Source organism: Drosophila guanche, unplaced genomic scaffold, assembly GCF_900245975.1.
Source record: "Drosophila guanche unplaced genomic scaffold, DGUA_6, whole genome shotgun sequence".
NCBI lineage: Eukaryota > Metazoa > Arthropoda > Insecta > Diptera > Drosophilidae > Drosophila > Drosophila guanche.
In genome coordinates, this window is record NW_022995744.1 from 7,523,883 (window position 1) to 7,536,321 (window position 12,439).

Consider the following 12,439-nt stretch of genomic DNA (forward strand, 5'->3'; position numbering starts at 1 on the left):
CAGGAGGAGGAGAGGAGTGGCAGCTGTAGGATGGCAATTGTGGAGGAGCTTATAGGCAGCCAATTGGCAAAAGTGAGAAGTTCACTTTGCCGCCATTATGAGGGGGCCAATGGGTGGTGGGTGTGGGTGTTCGAGTGGGTGTTGTGAATGGGTTGCGCGGAGGTTGTTATGGGGGTGGAACCTTAATTACATTTACACATGAAGGCCATGTTTACAGGAGCAGGCAGTCGTGCCGTGAATGGGAGCACTGAACGGAGCCGGAGACGGAATGGAGATTACCGGACAGTTATAAGGTTTGACAAGCTTGATTGCAGCCAGGTGCCAGCTCCTGGCAGGCCATCCCTTCCCTTGCCTGCCATCAATCGCCTGGCAAATTGGGCAAACAATGGCCCTCGCAGTCCATTTGGCAGCTACGTTTCTCATTATGCCGCCTCCTCCCCGCTTTACATAATTGCCTCAGCCAGTAGGCGGTGCGTGTACTTACGTGTGCAGAAGCGCGGCTCATCACTGCCATCGCCGCAGTCGTTGAGGTTGTTGCAGTACTTGCTCAGCGGCACGCAGCGCCCATTCGAGCAGCTGTATTCCGCCAGGGAGCAGCCGGTAGCTGAGCTGGAGGCGGATGCCGGTGCCATTTGCAAACTGGCAGGTTTGCCAGGACTAGTCCCAGCTCCAGCTCCAGTGCCCGAGCCAGTGCCAGAGCCAGAGCCAGCAGATGCTGCCATGCCCAGGCATAGGCCCAGGCAGAAAAGGAGCAGCAGCAGCGTCAGTGGCGACGCCGGAAATGGATGTCGCCGTTGGTGCTGCTGTCTCTGGTGCTGTGACTGACAATGGCTGTTGCTCCAGCCGCTGGAAGCCATTGTCGAGGATTTTGCTGGCGCTTTAATTGCTTGACATTGTGTGGGATTTGTTGTTGTTGCTGCTGCTCTTGCTGTTGCAGCTGGCTGCATTTGCAACATTTTTGCGACGTTTCTGTGTCGTTCATTTGGCAGCCATTTTCTGTGATGTTGCAGCAGCAGCATCCTCCTCCTGCTTCTGCTCTGATCTCGGGTTTCTATCAGTCTGCTGGTTCTTCGTGTTGCTTTTGTTGTTTCCTTTGTGGCATGTGTTGTTGGTGTTGGTGTTGCTGTTGCTGTGGCAGTGCTTGTTGCAATTGTTCGTTGTTTCAGTTTCTTTGGCCTTTTTCTGCTTTTGTATTTCTGGCGCCATTTCAATGTCGTCATTATTGTTGGGCCTGCAAACAGAGAGAAGAAATTTATTTAGTACTGCAAAAAACACAAAAACAAACCAACAAAACTTTAACTCTAATCAAAGGAAAAAACTAGTAGAAACGAAAGGGAAACGCAGCTTTTATTTAGTTCTTTATTCAACATAAATCTTTGTTTTATTTTTAATTATATTCATAATAAATTATTCAGCTTTTCTCATGGACTCATCCACTATCTGATCAATGATCTCGTAGCGTTCTTGATTATATTTGTGTGTATTCTGATGCCAGTTCTGACGTATGCGCTTCCAGCGTGCCACATTGAGTGCCAGCAGCACCTCCGCTTCGGCCCCTTCTTGCTCCAGGTCAGCCTTCTGCTCCTCCTCGGTGTAGACCAGAGCGGGTGGCACCACGGTCAACTGGGTGGAGCGTGCCTTTGGCACTTGTGTCAACTCTAACAACTTTCCGCTCATCATTTCTTCCAGAATTTCCTCGGCATTGGGCTCGCGCTTCTCGGTTTGGCCGCATTCTGTGCTGCTAGTGGACACGGCAACGGTGTTGCGCGGCTGATTGCACACCCAGGCGCGGCATATAGGGTACAGTGGCGTCGACTCGCTGAATTTGGAAAGGTCCAGGGTGCGACCGAATAGATCCACGGCACGGGATTCGCTTGATAGTTTCGGTTTTTCCTTCTTGAGAAAAATTTCAGTGGAAAGACTCTTTTGCTTCGGGATCAGCTTCTTCTTGGACGCAGTGCTGCGCATTGGCAGATCGTCGTCTTCTTCCCATTGAGGTTCTGTCTTAATGGGTTTCTTTTGCTGCTTTTGATCTAGGTCTAGGCTCAGCATCTTCGGCGGACGTCCAACGGGCTTGGAGGACTTCTCCTCGTCTTGAGTTTGTGCCTTGGGCGGCTCCAGCAACTTCTTCGACTTGTCAACAGCGGCGTTTTTTTGCTGCTTCTTCGATGATCGGGTCAACTGCGGGCTGGGTTGCTCCTTGGCGTTTTTTGACAATTTCTTACGCAAAGACATAATTAAATTATAGAAAAACAGACTGAATGCCGAAATGTGAAAGTCACTTGACATTTGTTGGAGATGTGCCTGCAGCTCGATTTTTCTTAGCAGTCGGAATGCCAAAAATTATATCGAAATACTGCCCACTGACGCGTTAGTGTTAAAATTAGCTTTTAATTCGTTTTTGCACTGCTGCCAAAAATTCATTTGGCTTTCCGGCTAATGAATGTTTTATGCGGTTAAATAATTTAAAATATTCATACGCTGCTGGGCAGCCGCCACCCCGCAGCCCCCTCTCCGGTGTTGCCCGATTACACGCCAAATTTATGTGAAAATGTTTATCGCGAGGGCATAAACAGAGAACACAGAAATTCGAATGCGAAACTCGGAACATGGAAATAAATTTCCAAACCAAACCCTTCTTCGACCAATGAAAATCATAAATACTTGCAGCGTAAACAATTTTCTTTCTGGTTACAGCTTTTTGTGTTTTCTCTTTCCCCTTTGTTTTGTATTTTTTCTGTTGTTGTTGCTTTTGGTATATTTTTAGCTTTTGTTCGCTGTCTCACTCGCATATTTTTCACGCCAGACTAAGGACGAATTTTCACGCGCTCTGCACATTATGGAGTTACGAGTGCATTTTCCCTCTTATTTTTTTGGGTTTGTTATTTTTTTAATGGTTTTTTTTTTGCTGCGCTTGCAAAGCTTGTAACGGTTTCATTTCGTCCTTGTTTTTGCCGCTGCACGAGCGCTCTTTTCCTACTCGATCTACGACCGGCACTCTGGGAGGATGTACTATGTGTGTGGCCCGAGACGATGTCGGTGGGGAATTGATTAATGTGTTTTCTGTGTGCAACGTTGCCAGGGAGAGAGACAGTCAGCGAGACAGTCAGGGACGATAGCAGGGGGGAGGCGGTGCGCCGGTCTGTCGATTGCAGTCTCTGCCCCGTGATAACGATGAGTAGAAAAACAACAATAGTTGGGGCTTCCCCTACGCCACTGTAACTGATTTATGAATGTTGTTTGGGGTGCCCTACAACGCCTGACCCCAAAAATGGCATCACACGAGTCAATGAGTGCCTGCCAAAGGGAAATCACAGCATTAGAGGGGGAGAGGCAGCAGCTTACAGAGAGAGAGAGAGGAAAAATTACAGAAAAGTGCACACACAAAAAAAAAGTTGCATAATTTTAAATTAGAGGCTCAGACAATGAGCAGACGTGGGGACGGCTGGCAGTGCCACCTGGACGGAAGCTGCAACGACTGCAACAACAAGAACAAAAAACGAGTGTAACACGTGGATGGGGACGGCGACAGCGACAGCAACAGCGACAGAGAGATAGCGACAGATGACATCGGCAGTGAGGCGGAAAGTGTTGCTCATGTCTTTTTTCTCGTCAGTTGCTGAGCATGCTTGTTGCACCAGAGAACATGAAGATGAACGATAAAAAGTAGGGAAAATTAGGGGCCAAAAATTAAAAAAGGAGACACCAGAAATTTGCACAAAAAATGATCAATTTTATGCTGGAAGATTGTGTGCAGATTTTCGGCATCGTAAACTGGAACTGTGATGCATTTCCCTTTCGAAGGCGCTGCTCTCCTCGACAGCCAATATGCCTGGAGGGAGGACTGAGTGTAAGGGAACGACCATGTTGTTTTCAACAATTTTATGGCTCAGTCAATGCCAGCGCCAACCCTCTGCTGAGGGGGGAAATCCCTGCCTTTGCTTGGCCATTACGTTGTCTGGCGTCAGTAGAATGTGCCACAAAGGGCGCCACAGACACAGCAGGAGACGGAGACAGCAGAGAGAGAGAGGAAGAGAGAGAACACTGGACGTTGTCTAGTCGTGCATTAAATTGCTAATCATTTTTAATGTGGCCAACTTTGTCTTAGCCAAGTGCAGTGTAGCTCAGTGTGTGTGTGTGTGTGTGTGTGTGTGTGTGTGTGTCTTGCTTAAAACATAAAATGGAGCTTTGCTTCTAAATGGTTGCCTTCTTAACTCAAAGCATTCACATTTGCACTTTAGCAGCCCCAAAAGGCATCAGCAGGGGCGCAAAAACCAACGCTGGCATCTCGTTTATCGTTGACTTTGGCTTATCAACCCAACACCCTGCCACACACGTGCCACACCATCTGTATGCCATGCCTCATATCCTGTTTACGAGAGATGGAAAGGCTGCAACGGCGTTGTCTTTAATGGGTCTCAAAGGGATGGCAGGCAGGCGGAGGATGGTTGGTTGATATCAGTTTTCGTAAAGCGCGCGCGGCAATGTGCGATATTCCAGCTCTAAGATTTAACTCAACCTTCCTAAACCCACACAGCCACAACTCGGATATCTTCCCACATATGCAAAGTAGTTGCACATAAAAAATGGTGTTGAAGGCAAGCTAAGAGCTGGCTGCCGCTGCCGCTGCCGCTGCCTGCCCGTGTCAGCTGTCGTTACTGTTGCTGCTGCCGTTACTGGGGTTTCGATTGTCGGTTGTCATCATCCTCCTACACCTACTCCCAGTCCTGCTCCTGCTCCTACTCCCCTTCAAGCTGCTGCTTCTCTCCCCTAAGCAAGCCGGAAGAGAACTTGACTTATAGCACGTCAGTATTTTCTCTTCGCCCGGTCTGTCATTTGCTCCCAAACAAAGTTTGCGCCTCAAAAAACGCAGCGGAAAGGGAAGTGCAGAGGCGCACATCAACACACACACACATACACATGCAACAAAGGGGTGTGTGTGTGTGTGTGTGCGTGTGACTATAATTTCTGCTGCACAAGGAGTTCCCTGCAGTCGTCTGTGGCTCAATGCATTGACGCCTCATTAGCGTCTGGGGGCTCACAGTGGCTGCCAAAATCCCAAATGATAATTGCAGCAATTTTACCCCAAAAGAAACCCGAAAACCGTAGCAATTTGTACCGCAACAACTCGACAAAAGTTAGTCAACTCAAATTGGGGATACGCTGACAGGCGCAAAGACTCAGGCACTGGGGCATAATGTTAACGAGCTAAGCACTGGTTCTGGCTACCCCTCTGGCTTGCCCTCTCTCTCTCTCTGGTTCCCAAGTTTTTCCCCTTTTCATAAGAAGCCAAATTTTTCCTTTTGGAGCATGTCAAACTCAAGCGCACGTCATCAAAGTTTTTCTTTTCGTCTCTGTGTGTACCATTAGGAGCGGAAATGCCACAGACACAGAGACACACAGGGAACAGGGGGAACAGAGGGACACACTTTCCGGGTGTAGCCTATAAATGGAAGGAAAATGCTTTTACATGTGTGGGCTGCCGCTGCTGCATGCAGAAAGCGCGTCAAAGTTGTTTAAACACCAAAGCGGCTTTTCTTCACTGCTCTACACTCACACAGCCACACACAGCCACAGTTTTCTACATCTTCAGTTACGCCTCAAAAGGCTGTCATACTCCCATGAATATATTTCTGTCTCCTTTTTTTGCCGCACATTGGCAGGCCGAGGACTTTCACTAAGCCGCTTAGCGGCACGACAGTGGCAAGTCTTCCTTTCCTCTATTCCTGCTTGCATGTGTGGCATGTGTGGCGTACGTGTGTGTGTTTACTTAACATAGCTAATGAAATTCAAGAGTTGGCATCAATCTTTTCGCTTGTTTTCTTTTGCTTTTTCCTCTTTTTCCGTTTTGGTAGAACAACTTTTGTTTTTAGCCAAAGAGAAATTGAGTCAGAAATGATTTGTGCTGATTGGATGGGTTTCCCATTTGCAAAAATAATCCAATTAAAGCTAAAGCAAACAGTCTTCAATGATATTATCCAACAGAAGTCACAGCAACTATAATCCTTAGTCAATCCATTAGCAGAGTGCCAGAATTTGCTGTCGTTTAACCCCAACCTGACCTCACTTTAACCTGAAACCCACTTCAATCTTTTAGCCAATCTCAAATGTAGCATTTATTTGCCAGAAACTTCTCAGAGACAAGTCGCAAATATGCGCTTAATCCTCTTATATCATTTCTAAAAACATTAGCTTTTATTTTATTTCATTTTTTCATCCTTCCTTTTCGTTTTGGTCTCTGGGTAATATTTTGTTTTACTTTGTACTCAACTTGTTTGAGTTTAACTTTTCCACTCTGCCACTCACTCTGTGGCCCACCCCTTTGCCTCCCCCCCGCCACTCTTGGCGCGGTAAGTCATAAAGTTGCCACACGAGAAAGAAGCGTAAATGAAGCTCGTTTTCATGGGCATTTGAGATGTCAGGATTTAATTACTGAAACAGCACGCAACACTCGGAAGCACTTGCCACAGTCCACTCTTGCTTTTCGCCTGTCATGCGGCAGTAGCTGGGGCAGGGTGCCGAGGGAGGGACTCATGGTACATGGCTCCATTTTGCAGGAACACTCCACGCTCCACCCCTCCCGTTTTCAAATCGATTCGAAATGTTGGCGAATTCCATTGTTTAGCCTTTGATTGTCATTCACTCCGCCGAGCGCCGTGCTAAAGTGTATTTTAATTTGATTTCATTGTTCGCTGTCATTGGCCGTCATTTGATGGCCCAAAATGAATATGAATTGAACTGGCAGAAGTGTGGGGCAGTGGGGCGTGGGGCTGGTTTCTTTTTTTGCCCCAAATGACATTCGTTTCATTGCGTTTCAACAATTCGATTAGCACCCCTGCAGAGGGGTATGGACTCTGTGTGCCTGCCTGCCTGTCGAGCCTTTCGAATGACACGGCTTTTTAATTAGTTTTCAGCGCGCTGTGGCGCAGTCCGGTCGGGCCGGAGCGAGAGACAGGGAATGGATAATTAATATGACAGAATCAGTCAGCAGTCAGCAGTCAGCAGCCTGACAGTCTGATTGGAGCTGGCTGCAAAATTTGAATTCCTGAGTGTTTGATTGTGATTTTGTAACGGGTGGGCAGGCACTCCGCTCCACTCCACTCCGTTCCCTAATGAAGCCTTTAATGAATTTCTGATGGGCTGTAGCTGATTGCCAATGGCCTAATGTTGCTGCAAATCAAATTCAAACCACAATTTTGTTGGGGGAACACCCAAAAAATAGAAGGCAGCAACCAAACTGAATCACACTGCCATTTAATATTTAATTTACACTCACGAATGCACCGCATGGGGGGGGAATGACTCAATAATGCAGGAAAAAACTTGTCTGGCGAATAAACAAACCTCCAAGAATAAATAAAATAAAATGTGGGACAAAAGAAACACCGAAAAACATCGCTCCATCACTTCAATAAAAAATCAAATGATTTTTAATTAAAAATTTAGCTACTATGTTCGCTCGGCAAATTGTGAAATATCAAGCATACGCCGGGTTGTACCGTGCCACTTGAATTCAGAATTCTGTACTCAATTCCAATATGAATTTCGAGCATGGAAAATGCATTGCAAGAGTAAATATTTGGAAAACTGTTCATGGAATATTTGGCAACCCGTTTTGATTGATCGATTGAATGGCGCATCTCTCATGGCCCTCTTTGCCAGCCACCTGTGCATATATGTACACGGACGTTTGTATTCGCATGTCGTAGTCATTAATTTTAATTCCTAGAATCCTCGCATTTACGATATTGCAGCATATGCCCCTGCCCTCTGCCCTCTGCCCTCTGTCCCCTGACAGCGTTTCATCGTCCTTCATCTCGGGCTTGCTGCTGCTTTGCTCCTACTTCGCCTTGCTCTGATGATTTTTCCGATGATGATGATGATGATGATGCCGTTCTTGTTGTTGCCATTATTTTGCTGAACAAATATCTGGAAATGTGTGTGCGTTGATTCTTCAGGCGCATTGCATGAATTACTTGTGCCTTTGTTAAGAGCCAACACAATGCCTAAGCTGATGATGGACTGAGAGCTAGAAGCTGCGAGCTGGGAGCTGACGCTGATGTGCGTGCCAAGGATTTGTAAGCTGTGAAATGTTCAAGGATACGCGACCCACATATACTCGTATGAAAGATGAGGCCTAGAGAAAATGGCGATGAAGAGGAAAAAGAGAAAAAACTCTCCATGCGAAATATTCAAATCAGAATCAAGAGATGGAGATGGAGATGGAGATGGCAGTGGGGGGAGAAGCAAGAGTAGATGGAGATGGAAACGAGCACAGAATTTGCTAAACATTTGTCACAATGTCTTCACGCTCTGGGAAATGGAAAGGAAAAAGATTTTCTTAACAACTAAGCAAATTGCGTGTGTGTGTCGGTGTGTGTGTGTGTGTGTGTGTATTCTTTTGTCGGAAAACAACATTGTCTCTGTCTCTGTCTCTCTGTTTCTCAATCTCTGTCATCTGTCGTTCCGCTTCATTTTATTTTAAAAGAGAAATTGTTTTTGCCTCAGTAATTTGTTTTCTATGCAAATTTCCATCAACAAATCTGCACAGAAAATGTCACAAAAATTTGTGTCGTATAATCACACACACACGCACAGCCGGAAGGTGACTTGCCGTTAAGATTGAGGCCCTTCTCTTGGCCCCTGCTGTAATTTCATTTAAGTGCTGAAAAAGCAGCCGTTGAGCGTTAGTCACTTGTGCCTTGAAAGCCAAATGAATGGCGCACTTGGCTGTGCAGCAACTTCATGGCATGCCACTTCTCTCTCTCTGCACTCCACTTCACTCCCCGTGGTATGCCACACGCTCCGCTCCGCCATCCACAAGTGGCACTCAACTTTTTTACAAGTGAACCAAGAGCCGACGCGCCGCCAAGACCCAAAAGCGGAGGCGGCGCAGTGGCTTCCCAAGGCAAATCCAAAGGCGAAATCGAAATAGAAATTGAAAAAAATCAAATTTCAAGTGGTCGAGGGAGGGAGGTAGGGAATCTGTGGATGGGATAGCAGCTATTTGCATAATGCGACTTCTGCATGAATAAACCATGTCGAAGATGCCGCTCTGTCGATGCCACTGCCAAAGTCGGCCGATCAGCGCGGTTCCCAGGCAAATGTCTGAAGGTGGAGGCAAGAAATCAGGCATGGAATGTTTTTTACGGTAGATCCTACAACTCCTGCTCCACCATCTACCCCTGTCGCCTGTCGAGAACGAGCTGCAGACAGATGCAGAGCAGCTTATGATGATGCATACCGGCACAGACACACACCCAAACACACACATAGAGAGAGGGTATATGGCCTCACAGTGGGCGATAAGGCCTGCGCCACGCTTGATTGAACATTTTTCGCCCACGAAGAACAGCTGCAGAAGTGGGAGAGAGCGAGTACCTTGCCACACAGAGGGGTTGGGTGGGCTGCCCTCTCCATTCCATTTAAGGACAATTTATGTGGCTTTAAGGACAAAAGCGTCTGGGCGCATGGGCCTTTGCACCCATAAGTATGCCATGAAAAATGTATGGCAGCATGGCAAAAAAAGGGATAAAGGGCTGAGCAGAGTGGGGTAGCGAGATAAAATGGGGAAAAGCCCTTTGGAAAACTACACACAAAACTGACAATGAATATCAAATGTCAATGACAGCCGTTGCGCGCGCCGCCACCACTGCAGTGTGTGGGGCAACTATTCCGCTCAGAACTGTCAGGAGACGCACAGGATTCATAACACACACACACACACACAGGACACACACATAGGCAGCCATTGATGTAGACCAAATATGAAATAAATCACTGGACGGGTTATTGACACGTAAGCAAATATTTGCCAACATCCTGTGGCAAAGGCACCAAGGAAATGTCAACTTTTGCCTCATCGTCCTCTGCAAACACGTCGGCATGCAGAGCCACACACGGTGGTGCCTGCCTGCCTGCCTGCACGGTGGGCAAAGAACTTGCAAGAACTTTTCCTGGGCATGCTAAATATGGCAAAACTTCCCCACGTCAAGCTGCGATGACTGCAGGATGTCGTCAGTCAGGTCCACTTAATCCAAATTCTGTAAAAATTGTCAGCGCACCCAGGAGACGTGGAGTCGAAGCTGCTCCAATGTTGCCACAACCTTTGCCAACCCGACAAGAGCGCCAATGTCAAACAGCTGCCCTGAAATTTCTGTGTGTGTGTGTGTGTGTGTGTGTGGTTTGTGTGTGTGTGTTTTGTGGCTTGTTTGCCTTTTGGTATGCCATGTCATCAATTTCGCCTTGAATTTGTTTGCCCGCCTGCCCTGCTGACTGTCATTTAAGGCCAAAAGAGGAGTGGAGTAGGGTATGGAGACTGCAATATGTTGGCTGCCTTTGCCTCTGTCGTTAATTAGGATAGGAGTAAGCAGGCGGTAGGTGCTGGATTGTGCCCTTAAACTTAACTTTAACTGAAACTTAATAGTTTTCGCTCTCCCCTCTACGATTGAATCCTTCTAAGTGATTTCTGCAGCTCAACACTGCACTGTTATGCCATGTGGCGTATCAATCAATGCATGCATATCCTTGACTCAGACTCACCCACGGACTGGCTATGGATATGCTAGAAAGAAAATACTCGCTGCAGTCAACCTGCTCCAAGCAGGCAGCCATCTCCGCAGTTAAGTGATTGGTGGAAATGTATTTGCATAATTTGTACAGATTTTTCTCAATGGCTGTCATGCATAATGTTTGGCAAGGAGCTGCGTGGAGTCGAGTAGAGTCGCGTCGAGTGGTTGCCAGCAGTTGCAGTGATACCAAACGACAGGAAATACACACCGCAGCCAACAGACACACATGGGTGTGTGTGTGTGTGTGTGCTAAGCTTCCACCGAAAGCTTCTACTTGGGCAGCCACTCCTCTCCTCTCCGCTCCGTGGCAGTGGGATATTTTTGCATATGCGAATATTTTATGCAGATTCATGTCAAGTTTTTTTTTTTGGTTTGGGCTACGTGTCCTGCATCCTGGCCACGTGCATTTATTGAATTAGTGTGTGTCCCACACAGGCACAGCCAGTGCCTTGTCAGTGTTGTAAACTGCCGTAGAATGTTGTACACTTTTCGGGCATCAGCTTGCCCTGACACCGCCGGGTACACGGGAACACGGGAACACACAAAACTGTCAGCAGCAAACAAGAACAACAACAAAAAAAGTTATGTTTTGGCTCATACCCTACTCAGAGTGTCCGTCCCCCTGTCCCCTGGTGCCCACACACACGCAAAATTCGCAATTGTTGTTGCTGCTGCTGCTGCTGCGGATGTCGCCTGTCGCTGGAGCCTGTTTCCTGTCGCGCAACGACCTATTCCCCTGCCTGGCCTGGTCCAACCCAGCCCCGACCACTGCCCATTTTCCACGTACTTTTCTTGCTTTTCTTTTTTTTTTCATAATGAAAAGAGAGAACTTATCTCCAACTTTATGATGATTTCCACACAGAGAAAGGAAAGGAAGGGAAAAGAGAGTAGAGGAGGAAGGGCAGGAGAAAGCAAAGTAGAAGGAAAGGAAAGCAACTTCAAGTTGGAGAACGAACGAGGACGATGGATGCTTTTCGCCTTCTTCAACTTGTCGCTGCTGCTACTTCTTGTTTGTGTTGTGCGCTGCTTTTCCATTTCCTTTGTGTCCGTATGTGTGTCCCGTGTGTGTGTCTCTCCTTTAGGAGCAAGCATGTTTGCCCAGTCAGCTGAGGCACTGAAGTGGGACAACACTTAATTTTGTGTAAGTACTCACTCAGCTCATTAACGTAGCCTGAACTCAAAAAGGAAACTGGGAAAGGGCTCTCGCAGCTTTTCTTCGAAATAAAATTTAAACGAAAAAGCAAAGAAAATGCCAAGAGAAAGACTCGAATCTGTCTGTGGCCAAGTGGCAAAATGGCGAAATTTGGTAAAGCGAATTTCGTTTTGTTAGCGCCAAGTATAGCCATCAATCAGACGGCACGCAAGCACGCACCACGCATGCCACATGCCACATGCCACATGCCGCTTGGAGCTGGGTCTGGGGTCCTTGGCCATAACTCAGAGCAACGCTGGCTCAGTTTTGTGGTCAGCCAGCAAGCTGCAACTGCAGTTGCGTTCTTCGCCTTGAATTATGGCAGTAAAATTGCATTCAAAACTGCGGAAATGGCAGAGCATGAATTCGCGTCTTTTTAGAGGGTTTAGAAGAGGAAAAGAGAGAGCGGAGAGTGAGGATTTGTTGTTGCAAGAATTCGTAAATTTTTGGTACTTAAAGTCTTTGGCAAAAGTTGTGCCAGTCAATTGTTGCGATTTTTGAAGTTTTATTGCTGTTGAAAGAACGATTGATGCGGAGGGGATCAAATGTTGTTGGCTGTTAAGAAGCAACATTGAGGAAAGAATTTCTGTGCAAATTTAAGGAATTTTAATGCGCTTCAATGTCTCTCCAGAGAGTTCACAGAGAGCGAGAGACACAGTTGGAGTGGCAGATGGAA

General features: G+C 47.0%; 1 protein-coding gene across 2 annotated transcripts in view; it reads right to left on the reverse strand.

Moving 5' to 3' along the window:
• Nucleotides 1-12,439, reverse strand: part of LOC117580505 — a 54,595-nt gene that overhangs the window by 17,568 nt on the left and 24,588 nt on the right. The window contains exon 4 of one of the 2 annotated variants that reach the window (XM_034267092.1): nt 485-1,228. In XM_034267092.1, the coding sequence (XP_034122983.1) occupies nt 485-1,228 (744 nt within the window). Of the gene's footprint in view, nt 1-484; nt 1,232-12,439 lie in introns of both variants that reach the window. The other variant, XM_034267093.1, reaches the window with a different exon arrangement.